Here is a 24,067-nt window from a genome sequence, read left to right on the forward strand (position 1 = left end):
ATTATTCGCCAAGAGCATAGCCTTTGGGTATCCTTTTTTCTCGTGTCGAGATAATGCTTTACGGAATGGAGATATTGGAGGGCAGAATGTCCGATTCTTGATGGGATTCTAGACAATATAGTTAGATAGATCAATAACATATAAGAACATGGAAAGTCTCGAGGTTTTCGAATATTATCTACTCATCTATTCATTTACTCATTCACTTATTCACTTATTCACTCATTCACTTATTCACTCATTTACTCATTCTCTCATTTACTCATTTATTCATTTACTCATTCATTTATCCATTTATCCATTCGTTTTCACAATATAGTTTATAGTCAAGTATATTAATCACTATGGTTTCAGTCAAGGCTCTCGCTATCCTCTTATTCTTTGTTATTGCAGTTGATGCCGCAGGGGTTATTGGCAAAGCTGAAGGTTTCGTTGCTGCAGCTATTGGTGGTGGAATTGCTGCTGTTGTATCTCCAAAAGATCTCAACGAACTTGTCAACTGGCTCTCCGATGGTGTTGTCCGTACTATTGTTCTTGACAAAACCTGGGATTTCACAGGTAGTATGAAATCAAAAACCGAAAAGGGTTGCATACCCCTGTCCAACACATGCACCAATGGTGCTGGTCAGGATTTAGTCGATATCAATGGCTGGTGTGAACAGGCTGCAAATGCCAATCAAGCTCTTGCCAAGCCAACTATTATTTATGATGTCGCCGGTATTCCTCCAAATGCTATCAAGCTCGGTTCTAACAAATCCATTGTTGGAGTTGGATCTGCTGGAAAGATTAAGGGTAGAGGTTTCTACATTGCAGGTGCTAAGAATATCATTATCCAGAACGTTGAGTTTGTTGAGATGAACCCCAAGTATATTTGGGGTGGAGATGCTATCTCCGTTGATGGCACAGATCTTTTGTGGATCGATCACGTCAAGATCTCCAGAATTGGTCGTCAATTCATTACTATGGGTCCAGGTGCTTCCAACCGTGTCTCCATTACCAACTCTGAGTTCGATGGTTTTACTCTTTGGTCTGCTAAGTGCAACAATCACCATTACTGGACATTGTACTTCACTGGATCCCAAGATTCTGTTACTTTCAAAGGCAACTATATCCACAATACAAGTGGTCGTGGACCCAAGGTTGGAGGTTTGCATTCATCAGTCAAGTTAAATGTCTTTCTTTAAGCTGCTAATAACTATTGGTTAGATATTGCAGGAAATGTATTTCAAATTGGTGAAGGAGCAAAAGTACTTGCTGAGGGCAATATTTTCGAGAAAGCAAATACATTTGTTATTTTCGATATTCTTAGCAACCCTTTTTGGTCTTCAAGCAGTGGTGTTGTAGGATGTGCTTCGGCCTTTGGTTGTAACTGTCAAGCTAATAGCCTTGTGTCATCTGGATCTTTTGCTGGTTCAAACATTGATGTTTTGATAGCTGCTAAGGGAATGTTTCTTGCTTCTGTTGCTGATGTTGGAACTACTAAGGCTAATGTTCTTAAGAATGCTGGTGTTGGAAAGATTTAAGTGATAAGTTGGAGAGGGATAGAAAGAAGAAATGATAGAAGGAGGGGTAGCAAGGGTAACAAAAGGGTTAACGAAAAGAAAGAGTATGATGGAAATAATCTATCTCTTATACCGAACTAGTGGTTCCGTGAACCACCATTTTTCCGGCGGGGGAATCAGTCCCCACTAATTTGGGTTGTCGTAGAACATCATTTCATGGAGTTAGTATTATTATAGAGTTATTTAATATCTTTTTTTTCCTTCAAACATTCAAACAACATTTATGGTAGCTTCGAGTTAGGAATTCGAATCTTTAATTAGAATTGTGTGACGAACCGGCCACCAGTGGGTGTACGGACTGACGGGACACTGCAAAAGTTGATTTGTGAATATCTCTTAATATATAAAATCCTATATCTTAAGAATTTAATAATTGTTTATTAGAAATGAAACAATTAGAATGTGAATTTTAATATCAAACAATTGAAGAATGAATTTGTTAAGAATTTCAAAAGTTGGGGAAGTGTCCCGTCAATCCATGCACCCATTGGTGGGCCTTAATGCTTGATTAATCATCCTTTTACCCCACCAGGTAGAATAAAACATCCTCGCTTGTCTTTTGATCCACTCACCTGGATAGGACTCATAAAAGCGCTTTCAGGTCCTCTCTTTATATAGTAGTTTATTACTCTTTAGTATTAAGAATTGATCTATCTTACTTCTATGCTGGGAACATACTGTTATTACTATCCCTGAAGCTCGCTTCTTTATTATAGGCTATACAGTTCCAAAAGGAATAATTCAAGATCTTGAAGAAGAAAATTAAATAATATGATTTTATATTAGCGTGGTTTAAAACGAGTGTATCACTTATTGTGTATACAAAATTCATTTGTGTATGATTATAGACTACATACTTATTTATATACTTAGGTCTCAGTGATATATAATATTGTAATTCAATCAAGTTTTTTAAGATAATTATAATTAATACCAAAACAAAACCAATAGGTTTGTCAACTACTTAAATCAAAAATATATTTTAGTGTATAAATGATATTTAAACTTTGCTACCAAAAATTGACAATTCACTTTATAGTGATTCACTTTATAGTGATTCACTTTATAGTGCCTTCTCGCTAAATATAAAGATATTCTCATATCTTTGTTGTAGTTATAGCGAGCTAGCTAGTTAATGAAGAAATTTCCATAGTATATCAATTGTGAAGAACTGTTATAAAAGGATTCAATTCTACCTTAGAATCTAAGACTAAAGAAGGAAGAAAAGAACAAGAAGAGAACTGTAAGAGCTCCGGAGTATATATACCAATGAGTCACGTGCTAGGCTAAGGTTCTAGAAGCTAGATGATTAAGGGACCCGAAAGGGACCGAATCGTCACATTAACTTATTGAAACATTATTTTGAATAGCAAATCGAAGATAGTATGTATAAACTCGTAGAATCTGGAAAAAATCTCAATTCAATTAACTAAATGCTAGTACTACAAAAGTTTTTAGGGTTACAAAGACTGAACAATCTATAAGCCTAATACTAATAGAGATATGAAAATAAAACAAAAGATTAAATGGCCACCTAGTATATATGTTTAATAACAGGCCTATATTGAAATATATTTTTAATTAATCCTTTTCTAATTACTATATCGAAAAGTAGATACTTTAAAGCTCTCTAGTTGTAGATCAAATCACCAGTATTTCTATCATAATTACAGCATTTGTTATATATATAGGAAAGCTAGCAAAATATTAATATTATTTTCTATTAGATAGAAACGATTTCTTACATTAATAAATCCACCCTTAGTATGAGTATAGAATTGATTATTTCCAATCATATACATACAATCATAATCAATATGGAGAAAACCAAAAGAAAGTTTAGCACTGACTTTTCCGACAATTCCAGTAGGATTCTTAACACCATATCCCTTGTTATAGCAGATAGCAGCAGGGTATTTCCTGTAATCTGGGTTTCTAGCCCACATATCGCGAATGATTGCTTGAGAAAATTCCTCACGGGCCTGGAAAATATTATTAGTATTATTTCATATATCAAAAGCTCTTTGAGGATACTATATTTATAGAGCAACTTACTTGATTCCACTCTCCAAGGTTTTTAATAGTATCGCCACCATGCTCAATAGCCATCTCGGTCAAAAGCTGAATACCCTTTATAGTAGCCATTCCAATCACTTTTATCAGTGCTCCAACACGCTTCTGAAGAGCTTGTGTGGGTTCATCATCCACCTGTGCAACCAATGTTCCGGAGGCATCAAATTTTCCACTAAAATGGAATTCGCTAGAATCAGGAATAATACTATTAAAAGCAATGGAAATTGGGGCATTGGCTGAAATTGTAACTACTTCTGAAAGAGTGGCAGATTGTATAATAGCTGTGCAAACAAGAAGAGTAATAACTGAGAACTTTATTTTGATAGTAATAAGAAAGTAATTTTTCTTTAAAAAAAGTGAATGAATTCGAAAACGAATGATAAATGAATGTATTTGATTTGTTTATAGAGTGAGTATAAACGAATATATTGATAATATGATAATCGAATTTGAGGGAATAATAATAAAGGTTTATATACTCTTCAATTCTCATATAAATTTCATTATCTCATCTCTCTAGCTTACCTTATTTGTTTATCTTGAACGCTAAGATTAAAATAGAGTTTCTTCTTATTTTCTTCATTCTATCACCTTAAAGAATCCAAAAAACTTTAATTATATGGCAAAATAGTATCTTCTCCTTCTTAGCAATGAAATTCAGATAAGAAAGAGATTGGCCTGTATCTTGGCGATAATGCTTGCGAATTTTTGTGATGAATTTCCACAGAAGAGTGAAGAGTTATTTTTATTGCGAAAGTGGTTTCACAATAGCTCGATAGCCTAATGGCCCGTGCCTTTTCATCTCATCCATCTCGTGATTCTTTATAGGAAAGATAGTATTGAACCAAATTAAGAGAAAATTCAACTTAGTTAGAATTTCGACAATTATATAGAATATCTCTTTTCTGGACAAGTTTGATAATATTGTATAGTTTTTTTATTTACAATTCTTCACTAGCACCTTGGATTTTGGCAGTGTTTGCCGGTTCACTACGCCTAAAGCGTTTGATGAGTGGTGATCTGATCTAGTCTAATCAAGCTTAAATTATAAGCCACCACTAAAACAAATAGCTAGAATGAAGCCGCACTATTCCCATTACACTAACCTCAAAATATAATCCATCTAGATACGAAACTAATTATAAAGAACTTCAAATATTTGGTAAGGCTTTGATATCTTATAATACAATACCTAAATATAATAGAATTTATTCATCCATTTGAAATCCAAATTGTAAAATATTATCTTGTATATAATCTTATCAGAAATAGACAGTAAGTTACACATAAGAAGTGATATATTGAAATATATATATCAGATCTATATATCCAGGAAGTTCAAAAAAGGAGTTTTATAGTGGTATACACATACCACACACATACTACACATGTGATTTCCAACATCCCCCCTATAATAGGAATCTACTATCTAAATCATATAAACTCTATATATATACATATTTGTAAAGAGCTTTATTAACTCCTGCAACAATACCAACACTTCAGTATTGCCTGTGGTGTTTACATCTCCAGTGAAGTTCGATAACCCTACGATCTAATATCGTATCGCAGTACAAGAGTATTCTTTTATCTGAATCCTATTCTCCTTGCCCATATTAGGTGAAATCCAATCCACTATAAAGAGATATAATAGTACGAATTCGATCTGTTTTCGTGAAATCCCCTTTGTGTATACACTAATGAGTTGCTTCGGATTCGTTATCTTCGGATCGTAGGGTTACCTTTTTAATATAATAAACGACCCAAATCCAATCTCATATGAACAGACCTCCAGCTTATCTGTTACCCCACATGGTTTTCTTAAAATGGTCAATTTGGTCAATTTGGTCAATTCATAATAAATTGACCAATTCGATCAATTTGGATAATTTTTGATAAATTCGACAGATCTGGTGAATATAGTGAATCTGATGAACCTGATGAAATTGTTGAAATAGGTGTATTTGGTGATTTTTATCAATTTGGTCAATTTGGTCAATTTGATCAATTTGGTCAATTTGGTCAATTCATAATAAATTGATCAATTCGACCAATTTGAACAATTTTTGATAAATTCAACAGATCTGGTGAATATAGTGAATCTGATAAACCTGATGAAATTATTGAAATAGATGTATTTGGTGATTTTTATCAATTTGGTCAATTTGGTCAATTTGATCAATTTAATCAATTTGAGTTAAATCAATCAAATCGACCAAGATGACTAATTTAACCAAATGTAATTATTGACTCTCTTTGATATATTCGTGTTTAGTATTCCAGATTCAATCCTAAACCTTTTCTATAAGTTATAAAGCCAGGGTATGTGAGCTGTTTTGTAAGAATATCGGCTGTCTGTTCAGTTCCTGGAATCCATACGATATGTAGTCTTTTGATGTTAATCATGTCTTTTCGAATGTAGTGCTATCGAATATCGATGTGCTTTGCCTTACTATGGAACTTATTCTTTTGTATTCAATCAATTTCACTAGTGTTGTTACAGTATAGAATTGGAATAAAAAACCTTATTAACTTCTGTGACAATGTCAATATTCCAGAATTGCCTATGGTATCTACATCTCTAGTGGAGTTCGACAGCTTTATGATTTAATATCGTATCGTAGTACAAAAGTACTCTTTATCTGAATCCTGTTTTCCCTGCCCATATCAGGTTGGATCCAATCCATCTAGCAATACAAATTCAATCTGTTTTTGTAAAATCCTTTTCATATGTATACCAACGGATTGCTTCGGATTCGTTACCCTTCGATTGTAGGGTCACCTTTTTAGTATGGTAAACCACTTAAATCTTATTGTATGTAAACAGACCTCCAGTTTATCTGTTACTCTATATAATCTTCTCATTTTGGTCAATTTGGTTAATTTGATCAATTTGCTGTGATAGTGAATTGATCAATTCAATCAATTCGAACGATTTTTGATAAACTTGATGGATGTAATAAATTTGATAAAGCTGATGAATCTGATAAGATTGTTGGAATTAATAAAATCGGCGGGTTTTGCTGAATTAATCAATTAGTCAATTTGGTCAATTTGGTGAATTTGATCAATTTGATCAATTTAATCAGTTCCAACCGAATTAACCAAATCGACCAAAAAGGTTGATTTGACCGAATGTATTGCCAGCACCTATTAACTCTCTTTGATATATATATATTTAGCATTCCAGATCCAATCCTAGGCCTTTTCTATAAGTTATAAAGCTAGGGTAGGTAAGCTGTTTTGTAAGGATATCGGCTGTCTGCTCAGCTCCTGGAATCCATACTACATATAGCCTTTTGGTGTCGATCATATCTTTTCGAATGTAGTGCTATCGAATATCAATATGTTTTGTTTTGCTGTAAAACTTATTCTCTTATATCCAATTAATTTCATTAGCATTATTATAATATAGAGTTAGGATAAAGAGCTCTTTCTCAAAGTGTTCTTCTAAATCTTTTATTAGCTTTTCCATTTAGGCAATCTCTTTTGCTCCTTTATTGACTACTATAATCTCAGCTTCCATTATACAGAGAGATGTCGATTTCTGTTTCGTTGAAGACCATATTATAGCTCCTTTATATCTGATAAGAGCTACTCCTTGAACAGATTTCCTGTCGGCTACAGATCCCCAAGTCGAATCTGTATAAGCTCGATATTCGTATGCAAGTATGTTTAATCGATTTGAATAGACTATACCCACTGAGTATATGCCAGCAAGATATTGAAGCAAGTGTTTTATAAGCACTAGATGACTTTCCCCTAGTGTATATATAATATGAGCAAGTTGACCAATAACATATACTATATCAGATTGAATGTAGTTCGAGAGATAAATAGTATTACCAACAATCTGAAGATATAGTATTGTATTGTTTTAACAAAGAAATTCATTTTCGTTTGCAATTTTGTATAACTATACCAAAAGATAAGAGCAAATCTTTCGTATTAGTAAGGTCGATCCCAAATCTTTGTAAGATCTTTTTTGTATAATTCGATTGGTATATCTTAAATAATCGATTTCGTCAATGTTGTTCTATTTGAATGCCTAGGAATATATTGGTTTCGCTTAAGTCTTTGCATTTCCATCGACTTCCGATTGTCTTTTTCATCGAATTTATATTGATGTGATTTCCTATTATCAGCAGATTATCTACATATAGTAGGATATACACTCCGTTTCCTATAAAGAGATTCGGATCTGCTATCGATTCTTCAAGTCCAATCTCTTTAAAGAATTTTCGAACTATAGTTCACCAAACTCTTGGCACTTGTTTTAGACTATAAAATGACTTTTTCAGTTTGAGGTATGGTTTGCTTTTGAGTTTGATTTCAAAGAAGATTTCTTCGAAAAATTCTGATACTTTCATAAGGATTTCTATATCCGTTAGCTTATTATTCAAGAAAGTAATATCAATATCCATATTATTGATCTCTAAATCTTCTGCTACAGCTTTTTGCTAGTAAAGTGTACAATATCGAGTATCTTATTATACTAATGAAAGTCTCTTAGTAGTCTATTTATATTCTTAAAGATACCCTTTGATTATTAATTTTACTTTTCTCCTAACCAACTTGCTAAAGCAATCTAATTTATTTCTCAGAATGTATCTGTTATTTAATAGCTTTCGGCCTACAGGTATAGCTTCATTTATGATTTCGAAGATATTATTATTCTTAAGATTCTGTAATTCATTTCTGATTACTTCCATTTATGTTTGGGCATCCCCTTGTATAGTGTTTTCAAGCTCTATTGATTCCTCAAATATTGAATTATAGTTATTAACTGAAAGATCTTAGAGTATGCGAAAATAATATACAATATAACTATATACTGAATAATCTAATTATTAAAATCTTTCTCAGCTGTTTCTTACAACTTTCATTCAGAGCATCTCGGATTAGAATAGTTATCGGAATAGGCCTAGCTCTTGGAATCTCTATAACTATTGTACTCTTTGTTTTGAAGATAGAAATACTTGCACATTTTGTGCTGGATATCCAATTCCCTATAGTTGTTGCTACTATAACATTCGCGAAAAATAGATTCAAGTTTCCTCTCACTTATTTTGGATTTGAACTTCCTTTTACTTATTGGTATATATATTTTCTTATACATCTTCTTGTATTATTAATTGTACCCTTCTTTTGTAGCTTTTTGCTTATTATATGAATGAGGTTTTCTTTTCCTCTTTATCCCGAGCGATTCTGGAATACTCTTTTTCTTTGAATTCTTTAAATAGATATCTGTATTTATTGAAATCAGTATCTGCTATTTTAGTAATAGTTTTGATATAAAGATTGAAAAGACAATAGATATTATTTCCATCCATTCCAATTATAATATATTCTCCTTTGAATACTCTAAACTCGAATTTCTTAGTCATCAGGCCTGGTTACTGAGGGTTCCTGGCCTATACTTTATAACCAAATATCCTAAGCTTCTTAAAATCAGACTGTCTGCTGTATATAGCCTTATATAGTATTATCGATATAAAAAGCATTCCTATCTTTTCAAAAGGTAATACTTTGATAGATGATTTGTTCTTCAAATACACAATATATTTAACAATAAGTTTCTATATACTAAGCTTAATATCTGATTCACTTAATAACAATCTCGCTATAGCACTAATATTTTGAATCTTCTTTTCAACTATTCCATTCATAGAGTGCTTTCCAGGGGGTGAGGGTTCGAATATCAATCCTCTCTTTCCAATCTCTATTTGAAAGGATATCTCAAATTCACCTTTCCCGTTGTCTGCTCTAATAATAGCAACCTTGCAATTGAATTCTTTCTCAATCTGATTGATGAGATCCATCAATATAGGTACAATAGTCTCTGTAGATTTATCTTTTGTAAAATCTAAGCCAAGTTCTTGTTGTTGTATCATTAATAACTGCAATAAAGTATTTGTTTCCATTTTCAAAAGATTCTTAAATCCCTGATATATACACATACAACAAATTATCAAATAAGAGCAATCAAGCAATAGAGGTTATTAAAGCAAAAGGAGCCGAAATCTCGCTAAATTGGGTTCCTGGCCATACCTCAGTTGAAGGAAATGAGCTAGCAGATAAGCTAGTCAAGGAAGCAACCACAATACAATCCATCTCGAACGAAACAAGCTTTGGACTATTAGGTATGATTGTTAAGGAATATGCTTCAGATCAATAGCTTGATACTCTCAATCAATACAACTCAGATCAAACCAATCTCTATCAATTTACTCGAAGCTATTTCCTTGGAAAATAGGCTCGAAAATCAAGCTACCAAGCGGAACCAATCGAAACAATGCTAGCACATTCTTTCAACTCAAATTAGGTTATGGATATATCAAATCCTATTTACATCGCTTCAAACTTTCCAATAACAAATGTATATGTAATAATATCGAGGCATCACAACATCTCCTTATTAGCTGCTCTATATATAAAGCTGAAAGAAAAGAATCTTTAAGGAAATACCTTTATCCAAAATCACTATACAATTCCTACTTCATATCAAAATTGGTATCGAGTTAGCCATCAAATTCATCAACATCACCAAAATAGCTACAAGGGCATAGCATCTGGCTAGAGCTCTGATACAAAACGAAACAGGAGAAAGAGAGGTAGTAGAAGAAGAAGAAGATGCAATAATAGAGGGAGAAAGAGTTATTGCAGAAATGGAAGGAATAGTAGTTGAAGAAGAAGAAGAAGAAGGGAGGAGTCTCTTGCTAATTTCTTGAGTGTTATACTTCCCTTTCCTTATTATATGCAATGTGTATAATGAGCGGGCACTGTTCCCCAGTATTTGTTTTCACTTCCCTAATAAGATCATAACCAATATTGTAAATCAAAAAGTTACCTGTTGGGCCCATCGGGCCTAGCCGTTCTATATAGTCTTAGAACTGAAGGTGGATGTAAATTCAATTAATCAATCAATCAATCAATCAATATCTAAGGGGAGAAAGGTTCAGATTATAGAAAAAAGAAAAAGGAATAAAGTTTTAGTAATCAGGTTGAGTATTATAATTATAATAATTGTAATAGTTATATGAGTTAAGATAGAGACAAATATAAAGGTTATTAGAAGATTGGGTGGAAGAGGTCTCTATATTGACTATATAGTTATATGTGTAAGTATATTGATCTCCTGTAGTATTATATAAGGGATCAATATGCTTGTTTATGGTTCGTTTAATCTAGTCTGTTTAGGTAATCGTATTACTAATCACCATACGTGCTTAGTACTGGTAACTTCTATTTCTTTTAACAAAGGTGAAGTTATTTATAATAATAAATGGTTAGAGTCCAGAAAATAATTTCTAATGATTGATCAAATAGATACTTCATTATTCTTAAGGAGAATTGCTAAATATTTAGAAGAAAGAATTTATATAAAGTTAATAAAGAAAAAAAGATTAATGTAATAAAAAAGAGAAAGAAAAAAAAGAGAAAGAAGTTATAAAAAGGATAATTAGGAATATTATTTTGAAAATAAAGAAATATATTTATTAATTATAATAAAGGTAGAATTATAGGAAATAAATATATAGAATAATTTTATATTAAGTGATATAAATTATATATAGAATAAGAACTAAAAGTAAGGGTAAGAGTTATTGAGAATATTATAGTAAATAGGAAAATACAGATTAGAAGTATTAGGAATAAAAGGAACAATAAACAATAAGGGTAAGGATTAGGGTTATGAAGAATAGATTAGGGTTAAATGGAAATTTAAAGATTGAAAAATATAGGGAAATCGAAAGATTGTAGAAATTGATTATATTTAATAAAATATATAAAGAATAATATTAATAAGAAGGATTAAAGGATTAATGAAATTAGAAATATAAAATAAAAAAATAAATATTATTGAAATAAAATTAATAAAATAGAATTAAGAGTTTATAGGGTTATTATTTAATGAATTATAAAACAAGAAAGTTATTAAAATTAGATAATATTGAAAAAAGAGAAATAAGAAAAAGTAATGATAATATTAATTGAAGGTTTATAAAAATTGGGATAATAAATATAAAAGTAAAATAATAGAATAAGATTAGAAAGATTTATTGATTAAAGGAAATAAAAGATTTATAAAGAAATAAAAATTGGAAATTAAGATTAGTAATTTATATAAGGATTAGGGTGTATTAAATTAAAAAAAATAAATAATAAGTTAAGATAAAAAATATGAAGTAGAATTTTAAATAATATAATATAGAAGTTGTAAATTATTGATTAAAGATTAGACATTATTATTAAATTGAATAATTAGAGGGGGTAATTGAAATATTAAATTATAAAGAATTTAAAAGATTAAATGATATATATAATATTAAAAAAGAATTGGTTTTAAAAAGAATTTGAGAGTATATATAAATAAAGAAAATAAAAATTGAAATTAAGATCGTAATTTAAAAAATAAATTAGAATTATTATTGAATAAGCGGATTAGGGATATAATTGAAGTATAGAAAATAAAAATAATTTAAAGTAATAAATATTAAAATAGAAATTTGAAATAATTAAAAGAAGAAAAAAGATTTTAAAAATTAATAAGAATTAAATAAATTAGTAAATTAAAGAATTAGGGTTAGAATTGAATTAGGGATTAGGGTTAGAATTGAATTAAAGGGTTAGAATTATTTATATTTTAAAAAGTGAAGGTTATTAATTTATAAAAAGATTAGGGTTATAATTGAATTAATGGATTAGGGTTATTAATTTTTTTTAGGATTTGAATTAAACTTAGTTACAGGATTGAATTATTATTTAAATATATAATTAAAAATATTAATTTATAAAAGGATTAGGGTTATTGATTTATTAAGGGATTCGGATTATAATTTAATAAAATTAAGATTATAGAGTTGTTTTAAGAATAAAATTAAAGAATAATAAAATTAGAAAAGAAATAAAATTAGAAAAGAAATAAAATTAGAAATAGAAAGAAATAAAATTAGAAAAGAAATAAAATTAGAAAAGAAATAAAATTAGAAAAGAAATAAAATTAGAAAAGAAATAAAATTAGAAAAAAGATTAAATTATATAATTAGGATTATTGTAATAAAAATATAGAAAGATTTAAAAAGGATTAAAAGTTTTTAAAGAGAATAATAATATAAGATAATTAGAATTAAAATATAAAATTGAAATGATTGAAAAAGAAAATAAAGATTTTAAAGGATAAGATAAAATTAAGAGAGTTAATATATTAAAGATTAGAATTATTATTTGATAAAGGATTAGATTATTAATGATTAAAGGATTAGGGTTTATTAATTGATTAAAGGATTAGGGTTATTAATTTATTAAAAGATTAGGGATATTAATTATTAAGGATTAGGATTATTATTTAAATATATAGTTAGGAATATTAATATAATAAAAAAATAATTTTTTAAATTATAAGATTGAAATAATAAATTAGAAAGAATATTTAAGGATGAAATAAAATTATATAATATTGTTTAGGATATAAGATTTGAAATAATTAAAAGATAAAGGGTTAGAGGATTTAGAAAATAAATATATTAAAGGGATTGAAATAAAAAGGATTTTAGGAATAATTTAAGGGATATAAATATTAAATAATAAATAAAGAAATAAGATAATAGAGTAAGATTATTAAGATTTATTAATTAAAAAATTAAAAAATATAAAAAGGAAATGAAAAATAGAAATAGGATTAATAATTTATAAAAAGGATAGAATTATTATTAAATTAAAATATTAAAAAAATTAAATAAAAAAGAAAGAATAATAAAATAAGCTAATAAATATTAGAATAAAATTTGAAATGAATGAAAATGAATATAAAGATTTTTTAGAGTTAATAAAGAATTGAATAAATTAAATAATTTTAAAGGATTAGGGGTATTATTAAATTAAGGGATTAGGGATATTATTAAATTAAAAGATTAGGGTTATTGAATTAGAAAGAATAAATAATAATTCAAGGTAATTAATATTGAAATATATGTTTAAATAATATAGAAATTATAAAAAAGTTTAATTTAAAGATTAGGGTATATTATTGAATTATAATGATTAGAGGATTTGAAATATTAAATTATAAAGAAATTTTGAAAGATTAAATAATATATATAATATTGAGTTAGGATTAGATTTAAAAAGAATTTTTTTAAGGATTATAAATAAGAAGAGAAAATAAAAAAGAGATTAAGATTAGTAAATTAAAAAAAGAATTCGAATTATTATTGAATTGAGGGATATGAAATTAAAGAATTATAGAAATAAATAATAATTTAAAATAATAAATAATATTTTTAATATTAATTGGAATAATGAAAAAGAGAAAAAAAGATTTTTTAGGGTTAATTAAAGAATTAAATAAGTTATTAAATTAAGGGATTAGGGTTATTGAATTAGGGGTTAGAGTTATTGTTGAATTGAGGGATTAGGGTTATTGAATTAAGAGATAAGGTTATTGAATAAGGGTTAGGGTTATTGTTTGAATTGAGGGATTAGGGTTATTGAATTGAGGATAGGGTCTTATATACTATTGTGTTAAGTATTTGAAATAAAAAAGATAAAGTGATATATAATATATAGTATTATGTTAAGTGATTGAAATAAAGAAGGATTAAAGGATTATAATTTGAGATTATTTTAAATTAAGGATTAAAGTTATTAATAAATGAAGAGATTAGAGTTATTTTGAATTAAAAGATTAAGGTTATTATGGAATTAAGGGATTAGAGTTTAAATTTTTTTTAAGGAATTAGGGTTATTATAAAAGAATTAATAAAAAAAAAAAAAGGATTTAGAATTATTATTAAATTTTAGAAATTGAAATTATTATAAAAAGAAAAAAAGAAGATTATTAATTAAAATAGAATTGAATATATTATAAAAAATAAAAAATAAAAGGAGAATTAATAAAAAAAATAAAAAGAAAGATTTTAGGAAATTTTTAAAAAAGGGATTAGGGTTATTATTAAAGAAAGGATTAGGATTATTATTGATAAAATGGTTAAGATTATTAATTAATTAAAAAGTTAAGATTAGAATTAGAATTAATTTATAAGAAAATATTTATAAAAAAAAATATGAAGTAAAAAAATAATTAGAATTAAAATTGGAATGGAAATTAAAAGATTAGAATTATAAATTAATTGAAAAATTGAATAAAGAATTAAAATAGGAAATTAATTGAAGGGTTAGGGATATAAATTAATTGAAGGGTTAGGGATAGAAATGAATTAAAAGGATTAAGGATAGAAATGAATTAAAGGGGTTAGGGTTATGAATGAATTAAAGGATTAGAGTTATAGATTTATTAATTTTTTTTTTATTATTTATTTTAATTACATCCAGGGGGCAAGCTTGTAGGGGCTCGCCACGACCTCCCAGGGGGTACTAGGGATGGACTATGCTAGCGGGGGTGCCGGCATAGCCACGCGTTCCGTTCTTCTACGGGCTGTGATGCAGGCTGGGGGAGAAGCGGCCAGGAGCGCTGTGCGCGCTCCTGCCGCTTGTCTCCCGCTTGCAATGTCGGTGCTGTTCAACCCACTTCATGCTGGGTAGCTCAGGTTTGCGGCTGGCCAGAGGGCCCTATATTGTCCGTTTTTGTTTGGTGCAGTTTGTACACGGCGGTGGAGGGGGGAAAGCGGCTCCAGAGGGGGTGCAGCCCCGGTTGGCAATGTGAAAGTGGGAGATCAGAGGATCTCCGGAGAGACTGGAGCGTGGTTGCTCGAAGTGATGGTGATCGCTAGGAAGATTGCGAAGGTCTGTTGGGGTCTTCAGAAGAAGAGAGAGATAGTCGATTGCACTCTTTGTGTCTCGCGGGATTAAGCCGGGTTTGTTCGGCCAGTTGTTGAATTGGGTGCGAGAGTGTCGGCAGAGCACCAGGTGCTCAGGCTCTTTGCTGTATCCGCAGGAGCATTCTGAGGTGGCGTTGTCGTGCTGAAAGCGTCGGTGGTAGGACGCAAAGTCCCCGTGTCCGGTTCTGAGCGCCACCAGTCGCTGAAGAATAGGGCGGGGGAGGGCAAGTTCCTCAGGTTCCTTGACTTGATAGCTGAGGTGCCAGCGACGGTATCGGCCGGCGAGGGTAACCTCATTTCGCTTCCACCATCTCTGTTCTGCCCCTCGTCTGAGGGTTCTGGCTGTTGAGCTTATCCCACTGATAGTGGGGAGCGATGAGTTTGTCGTTTTCGATGCGACCGCTGCGAGCGCCCAGATCGGCGAGCCGATCGGCCTTCTCGTTTCCAAGGATTCCAGTATGTCCAGGCGACCATCGGATCGCCACTTGCCTGTTCTCATAATCTCATGACAACGCAGAAACGCCTATTGGGATGAGTCGGAGGCGTTGCCCCTAATACACCAGATGACTGAGGTGCTGTCGATACACATAGTGATCTGCCCAGCCGGCTCCAGTCGGACAGCGCGCTCCAAAACCTTTTAAAGCGTCCATTACCTCGGCGTCGAAAACGTGCAAGAGCGGGTTGATCACCCCATTGACCGAATGCTGCTAGAAATTGTCCCTGGTAGATCGCATAGCCGTAGCCGACTATCTTTTGCTCTCGGTGGTACTGTTCAGTGTTGTCCGAGAAGACTGTGATATGGCTGTCAGGCAGACGGTTCCACCATTGTGTGAATTCAAACGCGGCTGCTTCTTTCTTCACGCCTCCTGTGGGGTCGTTGCGGCTCCCTGCGGAGAAGTGCGGCGGGGAGAGTATTGGTCTCGGTGCTTTCGGGATCAATCCGGCTAGTCTGCGGAGGTTGGTGTTGTTCATCTTGCGTTGAGTGCTCGCGTTAGGCGAATTGCCAGTGGGTGGTTTTCGTCCACCTTGCAAAGTCGGAGCGCGAATCTTATTCGTGCCTATTCGAGTGCTAGCTTGCCGGGCGGTAGTCCAGAGTCTCTCAGGATCGCAATGGTCGGAGTCGTGCGCCAAGCGGGTAGAACTCCTCTTGCTGCTAGGACGATCGCTCGATCGACCTTGTGATGTGACTGCCCAGCCTTGTGCTTACCATTGTGCCACGGGCGGCTCCCCCCGCCCGGTTTGGCTTCGTTCGGCCTGTGTACCATACCTCGGATCCATAGAGGGCAGTGGGGAGGACGCAGGTGATCACCGCCTTGCGTAGCACCACAGCTGGCGGGCCCGTGATGTGTCTGTGCGAGCCCTTTGATGTACCTCGCGACCTTGCGGGCCTTTTGCTTCTCGTTCTGCTACATGTCTTTTGAAGAAAAGCTTCGATCAAACCAGACTTTCAGTCAGTGTAGGGCTGGTTGAACAGTTTTGTTGCCTGTCTTGCTGATTGGGCGGATCGTTATCTCATCGTTCACCTCCAGGTGGCAGGGTATACACCTCTCTCCTCCGGGAGAGGTGTATCATCTCTAGCTTTTCCGGTGTAAATACTATGCGGTTTCGTTCACCCCACTAGAAAATCTAACGGAGATCGCATTTGAGGAAACCAACATTCTTGCGAACGTTCTTGGATGTGTGGTAGATGCAGATATTGTCAGTATACCCAAAGTGCAGTTTAATATCTTAATTCAAAAGCTCAGTAAGGTATAAAATGTATAGTATAAGTGAGAATGGGGAGTCTACAAAATGCCGTACTTGATATGGCTATATTCTGTAATTGCGTTTTTAGCCGAACTCTTACTAAACAATCGCTCAAAAAGGCTTGAAACTAATTGTAGGAGGGAGCGGGGCCATTCTTGCTGGTGTATGCATTCCAGTAGCCTGTTCGGCAGGAGTGTGTCGAATACGCTTTGTACATCCAGTATAACCATCATGACTTCTTGTTTGCAGGCAAAGGACTTCTTCAATATTGTGTACAAACAAAGTGACTAGATCTATTGCTGTTTGCTTAAGGAGCGCTTTATTGTGCTAGAAAGCTGAGTATGCCTGCTATCATCGCGGTCCATGAGATGCATCGAGCGATTATGTATTCCAGACCCTTTGAGATATATAAGAGTAGGGTTATCGGTCGTCAGGATCATATTGATGATTTGTTTTTCTTTCTGATCTTAGGGATCATTATTATCTTTGCCCATCTCCATCTATCTGGGAAATAGCTAAATTGCAGGCATCTATTGAAGATCCTAGCGATCACTAGTCCAATGAAATCCCAACAAACCTTCAAAAGGTGAACAGTGACCTGGTCAGACCCCGGTAAAGTGCTCGAAACTCCTATAACACTCTTTTCCATTTCTTCGAGGGATACTTTTCGTGCTTTATGGGAGTTCGTTGGGTATGCAGCCTGGCCGGAGTTATAGATTTATTAAGAAAAATTGAATAAAATAATAATAGAATAAATAAAGAAAAGAAAAAAAGAAAATTAAAGTAATAAAAATAAAAATAAAAGAAAAAATTATTAATTAAAAAAAGAAAAGATTTTGATTTGAAAATGAATTGAAATAAAAATAAAAAGAATGAATTAGTAAAAAAATAACGATTAAAATATAATATATGAAATATAGATTTTAAGAATTGAAATAAAACAAAAGGTTAACTATCATAAAATAATTTTAAGAAAAAAAAGAAGATAAAGTAAAGGAAATAGTTAATATTGAAAATGAAAATGAAAATGAAAATGAAATGAAAATGAAAATGAAATATAAATAAAAATAGAAATATATTAAGAGAATTAGAATAAGAAATTTTAATAAAAAATTAGATATAAGATTAGGGATATTAAATTATTAGAAGATATTTATTTATTTTATTATTTATTTATAGTGATTAATATCTAAATCTGACCTTCCCAAGGGGTATTTCTAGATGTACTAAGGAGCGGGCCTACGGGCCGCTAGCGTCCAGCAGCTTATAGTAGTGTAATGTTAGCTAATCAGGGGTTTGTTGCCTCTGGTCTTCCCTCGCTTAATACTGCTCATGGCGATCCTGTGGTTGTTCTGTTTAAGGGTTGTGGTTTTGTTTCAGAAGGGCCTTGTTTTGTATGTTATTTGGGTGTTGGTGGATGATCAGGTCGATTGTGTCGATCGGGAGAGCGCTCGGAGTGCTTTTGACTGTTTGGTTGCGGGTTTTAGATTGATTGGGGTGGAGAGCTTATCCTTAGGGTATTGAGAAGATTGGAATCGTATAGTTTTGTATAGTTTGAATTAAATTCTAATATAGAATCTGGATCTAGTGAGAAGGTCAGTAAAGTTATATTATATTTACAGGATACGGTTAATATATATTATCACATTTTATTCAAATCGAAATCGATTTGATGTAAGCGGTTAGTTATTGTATATTTGATTATTAATTTGAATATTGAAAGAAATGTAATGGGGCTTTTCTCAATCCTATATATATAGATGTTTTGTGCTATTTTGTGATTGAATCTGATATAATAGACTGCAAAGTCATTATATCTGATTTATATCGTTATAAGTTTGTATAGTACTCTGTAAGGAAGTTTGAGGCTTTCCAGCTTCGAGGTATTATATACTGGTTTCTATATATTGTATATTTCGAAGATTAGATTGCTTTTTTCTTTTATTATCTATTTTTGGAATGCTGATATTTAATATATAGGATAGAGTGGGAGTTGCTGATTGTAGGGAGGCAGGATGGGCTAGGGTCAAGCGGCCTAGTTGTGTTTTGATTAGCAAAACGATTGGCTGCTTTGTTGCCTTCAATCTTAATATGCTTAGAGGATTACTTGATTATAATATTGTAGTATTATATCGTTTAATAATACTTGTAATATACTTATTAAAAGAAGGCAATAGTATTTCCTTGTATTCCCTAAATTATTAAGATGTCATTAATATATAATCATATTTGTTTCTGATAAGAACGATTAATAATGCTCAGAAAGCATTCTAGTTCTCGCTATACACTAATCGCCTTAACATCAAAAATATATAACTGTTTGTGTATATAGTTATAGCCGCTATCGATTTATTACTTGTTATAGTAGATTATAAAGCTGTATTCTATATAATGACTATGTTTGTTGTATTATTCAGACCCATCTGAAAATATAGAGTAGTCTTCTTGGGGGATTAAGTTCCATTATTCTTTGAATGCTTTTATAATATCCTTTTTATTTATATTATTTATTAGATTAATATAATATTCGGGAGAGAAATGAGACTATAAGAGTTTGGGATACTTGGTGGTAAGGATTGTCCATCCCATTCTTTGTAATTTTATATTGGAACTTTTCAAAGTATTTATATCTCGTCTTTTCTTCTTGATATATAATTTCAATTGATTTATAAATAGATATTATATATCTATTATCTGAAGCCGAAATACGAACTTTAGTCTAGTTTGCTCTAATGCAATAATTCTAACTGGAAAATCAGCTTTTATAAGGAGTGTAATTGTTGGGGTTGTCTTGTAAACAGATAAAGCTTTCTGTACTATATTGTAAATTGTTTTGTTGATTAGATCAATATGTTTCTTGATTTCGATATTAATTAGAATATAACCTGCATTTAGATATTGTTTGTATAGCCTATCGAATTATATTTCGGAGTCGAAAAGGGTGACAGGGAGTATACAGATAATAATCGCTTTTTATAAGCAGGCTGCAGATGGTCTGTGGGTTGTATGAGTTATTGATTGGATATGGAATATAATATATATAGTTTTCGCGGTATACATTTTGATATATTGTAGAAATGTAGATGTTAATTAAAAAAGATGTCAAGTCAATATAAAAATCGATTGTACTCTATTAATAAGCTTTAGAGGGATTGGTGTAATAATTAGATCCCGATTTTATTCTTATAATCAGATTTGCAATTTTATATTTTTTTGATATATAAAATAACTTAAACCTTTTCCGAACAAAAAAGACCTTATTCTAATTTTTCTATTGTAAAATGTATTAAACCATTTGGTGGAGTATATATATATTATAAATAGGTTTTTAGATATATAATATATAATTATATTATTAGTATATCCAAAACGTTTATACTTTATCTTGATAAAAAGTTTAGTAAGGTAAAGGGTATACAGGATAGGGAAAAATAGCGATCCCTGAGGAGTATTATATACAATCAGGAAATCCTATATTATAATCCCCTTAAATCTTATACATATACATTTTCTAGTTAGGAATAAATAATAAATTGCAAGAATATTATAGACCAACCCTGCTTTTTCATACATTATAAAGCTATCTTTAAAGATACATCATAAGCGCTTTATATATCCATATTACTAGTATAATCACTTTGCCAATTGTTAAAGCAAGCTTAGTATTATAAGTGAAGGCAGCTGTAAGATTAATATCAGCTCTTTTCGATAGTGCTCCGCAATACTGAAGGCTAATAACATTGTATCTCATAATCATCCATACAATTTAACTAGTGATATATCTTTCTAATCCTTTTCCAATTATACGATATCAATGCAATCAATCTCTACAATCTCGGGGATATTCTGTCCTTTTTACCAACCTTGGGTAGTATGATTATTTCAGCGAGTTTTCATTTGTTAGAATAATAGCTAAGCCTGAGGTAGGTTGCGAAAATCTCATATATTACATTCTTGTGCTAGGTCAGTATGCCTTGAGAAGGTGAATGATTGCTCGATCGATTTCGGGTAATGTGCTCCTGATTTTTATTATATATTTTTCCACTTTCTTTGTAGTAATTGTTCTTTTTTATGGTAAAATTGTTTAGCAGTTTTATTCTTGTAGAAAGTTATGTTGTAGATTGTTTAATACTTTAAAGTAATTGAGTATTGTTGTAAAAGTGTTTCGGCTTTTTTCTTGATATCAATAATCTTTTGGTCTTCGATTATTAAAAGAGGGATTTTGAGATCTGCTTCTGGGATCAGTTTATACCAATTCATGACTTTGTATAATTCCTGATCGTTTTGTATATCATCCAAATATTTAATTCAATAGGTTCATTTCAATGCTTGCACAATTCTTTATAAGTTTTATTGGGTAGTTGTTATTCTGTTTGCAGTTCCAGTTTTTCTGGTTTGTATATATATTCGGTATGCCTCCTTATATTTGTTGGTTCACCACGGGATAATCGGTAGGGTTTGTAGTCTTTCTGCCCCATAGTTATTACAAAAGTGCTTAGTGTGCTTATAAGTCTAGCAATCAATTTGTTGATATTATAAATAAATTGAAGATCCGGATTCTGAAGGTTTGCTAAGTGGTTAGTTATTATATTTACTAGGTAGAGTAAATTTGAATTATATATCTAGATATACACTTGCTTGTATTTAAAGGTTCCTCTATCCAAAATAATAATAACTTGAGTAATATAATCGAAATTACTATATAGATCATTATCGATCATTGTCGTAATGATAATCAGATTAAAAAAGGTCAGATCCAGAATATATCCCCTCGCATATATAAAGATACCAGGAGTTCTGATATACTCCATTCCCTATTCGACAATCTATTATATAAGGTATATCATTTGGTTACAATTGCTATTCTGGATTCCCACAAATTATACTTAGTATTAAAGTTATTTCTAATAACCATACCAATCCCTAAAATAATCTCTAATCCGAGTATATATTCTATTATCAATAAATCAGCGGGTGTAATAGGTATTGAGAATCGAATATCTGTTAATATTAATCCAAAGTCGATTCCTATTTTCAGTCTGCCTTATTTATCTAATCTTCCAGTTGTTTCTTTTTTGTATATAAATGATTATTTTATAGCCTATACTTAGGACCATTAGCCGCTCCCCAGATGTTGATTGGCTAATATCGGTTATATACAATATGATTTTGGGTTGTTGAGTTATTGTATAATTGGGGTTCTTGGATACAGATAATATCTATATTAGTCTTTCCAGCAATTTGTAAGAGAATAATATAATTGGAATATCCGTGCCCTATATTTGCCCATGCGATTATAAACCCCCTTCCCCTTGTTAAGTTTGTATTGGTTGTACGATTTATATAGAAATGGTAATAGCTTTGTTAATATTTAACTCATTTCTTTGCTTATTTCAGAATGGAAATAAAAAGGTTTTTTTAGTTATAGCTATTATATTATAGTTACCCCTTTATTAGTGTGGTACGAAGGGTTATAGTCCGAAATATGAATTGGATTGTTGAGGGGTTCTTTTCTGATTAGATTTATTTGGGTAATCAATTTATCAATTGCTATTTGTTCTTGTAGGTAGTAATGCGGGCCTCCTGATATAAGGGATCTGGGAATAATCATTTAAGGCTGTTTGGCTAATGTTGGAGCAGATGCTTTTCCCTTATATACTTCCTGAATCTCCCTTTGGCTAGCGGTTTTTGATTTCTTTTATTTGTGGTAAATGAGTCTGATTAGTTTTTTATTAACTGATTGTAATATCACAAAATAATTACTATATACAGATTAGAAGGGTCTTAGGCATCCTGCACATTGAGTATTATTTTGGTATTATTTATAAATCTTTTTATCAGTATATTTAGCAATTAATTCGCTGTACCTAGAGTAACAAGCCAGACAATAACATATATACAGGTTACAATATAGCTGATATCTATTGGAATATTATTGTAATTGAGGGTGTTGTGATCTATTAAAGGGCTTCGAGTATTTACTAACATTAAATAGCTGGAATAGTTTTATTATCTTCTTGAAATTAACAATCTAATTAGCCCTCCCTATAAAAGGATTCATCTTATACTTAGAAACTCTATATTACATTAATTCCTCTCCTACCTACACCTTGATCTTTTTTTGGATAATCGTATCTAGAAATATTATAAGTGCGTTTAACATATTATAAGGGATTTGAGGTATAACATAATTATATCAGATCTCCGCGGTTTGAGCATTATCCGCATTAAGTGTAGTGATCAGCTATATACGATTTTCATCTCACAAAAAATTCTTGTATTTCTCTGGCGTCTTGCATTCTAAGATTCACCCTATCCTATTGCAATAGAGTAAGAGGATCAATTCGAGCCTTAATTTAGGAACTGCTTCTATAATCTTCAGTTGCAATTCGAAGGGGTTATTGACAATCATCTATTACCCACTTCCTATCTTTATAAAATCGTACAACTATTTCGCTCCTATTGTTCACACTCCTATATCATCTCCTCATTTTGGGTATACTCGCCTTAACGTCTTTCAATACCTGAGGCGCTTTCCAGTCTTGAGCACATCAATATAGGATTTAGCAGTTCCCTCTAGGATTATTTTTATGATTAATGTAGAGATCTCTATATAAACCCAGCTTATCTTATAGTCTTGATTATACTATTGATGTATATAGACCTCAGTATATCGGTGTGGTTTAGTTTTATCTTACTTAGGGTTTTAATGTATACATCGATTACATTTGTAAATCTTTAGGATTACTTGTTGTTTTTCCGTTCTTCTTATAGAATTGATTGATTATTACTTGTAGATAAATCATATATTATTATCTTCACTTGCTTTAGTTATCAATATAGTTATTATCGTTATTGTTAGAATAATTAGGTTATAATTTGACATACTCAGCAGTATAATAGGTT

The 24,067-nt window shown here is 31.4% G+C and overlaps 1 protein-coding gene across 1 annotated transcript; it reads left to right on the forward strand.

Moving 5' to 3' along the window:
* Nucleotides 1-344: 344 nt before the first annotated feature.
* Nucleotides 345-1,523, forward strand: EAF02_009625 (uncharacterized protein; the record flags this gene model as incomplete). Its single annotated transcript, XM_038905673.1, has 1 exon — nt 345-1,523. One exon carries the CDS (start codon nt 345-347, stop codon nt 1,182-1,184), a length of 840 nt encoding a protein of 279 aa, XP_038754731.1. The 3' UTR covers nt 1,185-1,523.
* Between the last annotated feature and the right edge of the window lie 22,544 nt (nt 1,524-24,067).

The sequence above is a fragment of the Botrytis sinoallii genome (assembly GCF_014898435.1).
Source record: "Botrytis sinoallii strain Bc 23 chromosome Unknown BSIN_020, whole genome shotgun sequence".
Classification (NCBI taxonomy): Eukaryota; Fungi; Ascomycota; class Leotiomycetes; order Helotiales; family Sclerotiniaceae; genus Botrytis; species Botrytis sinoallii.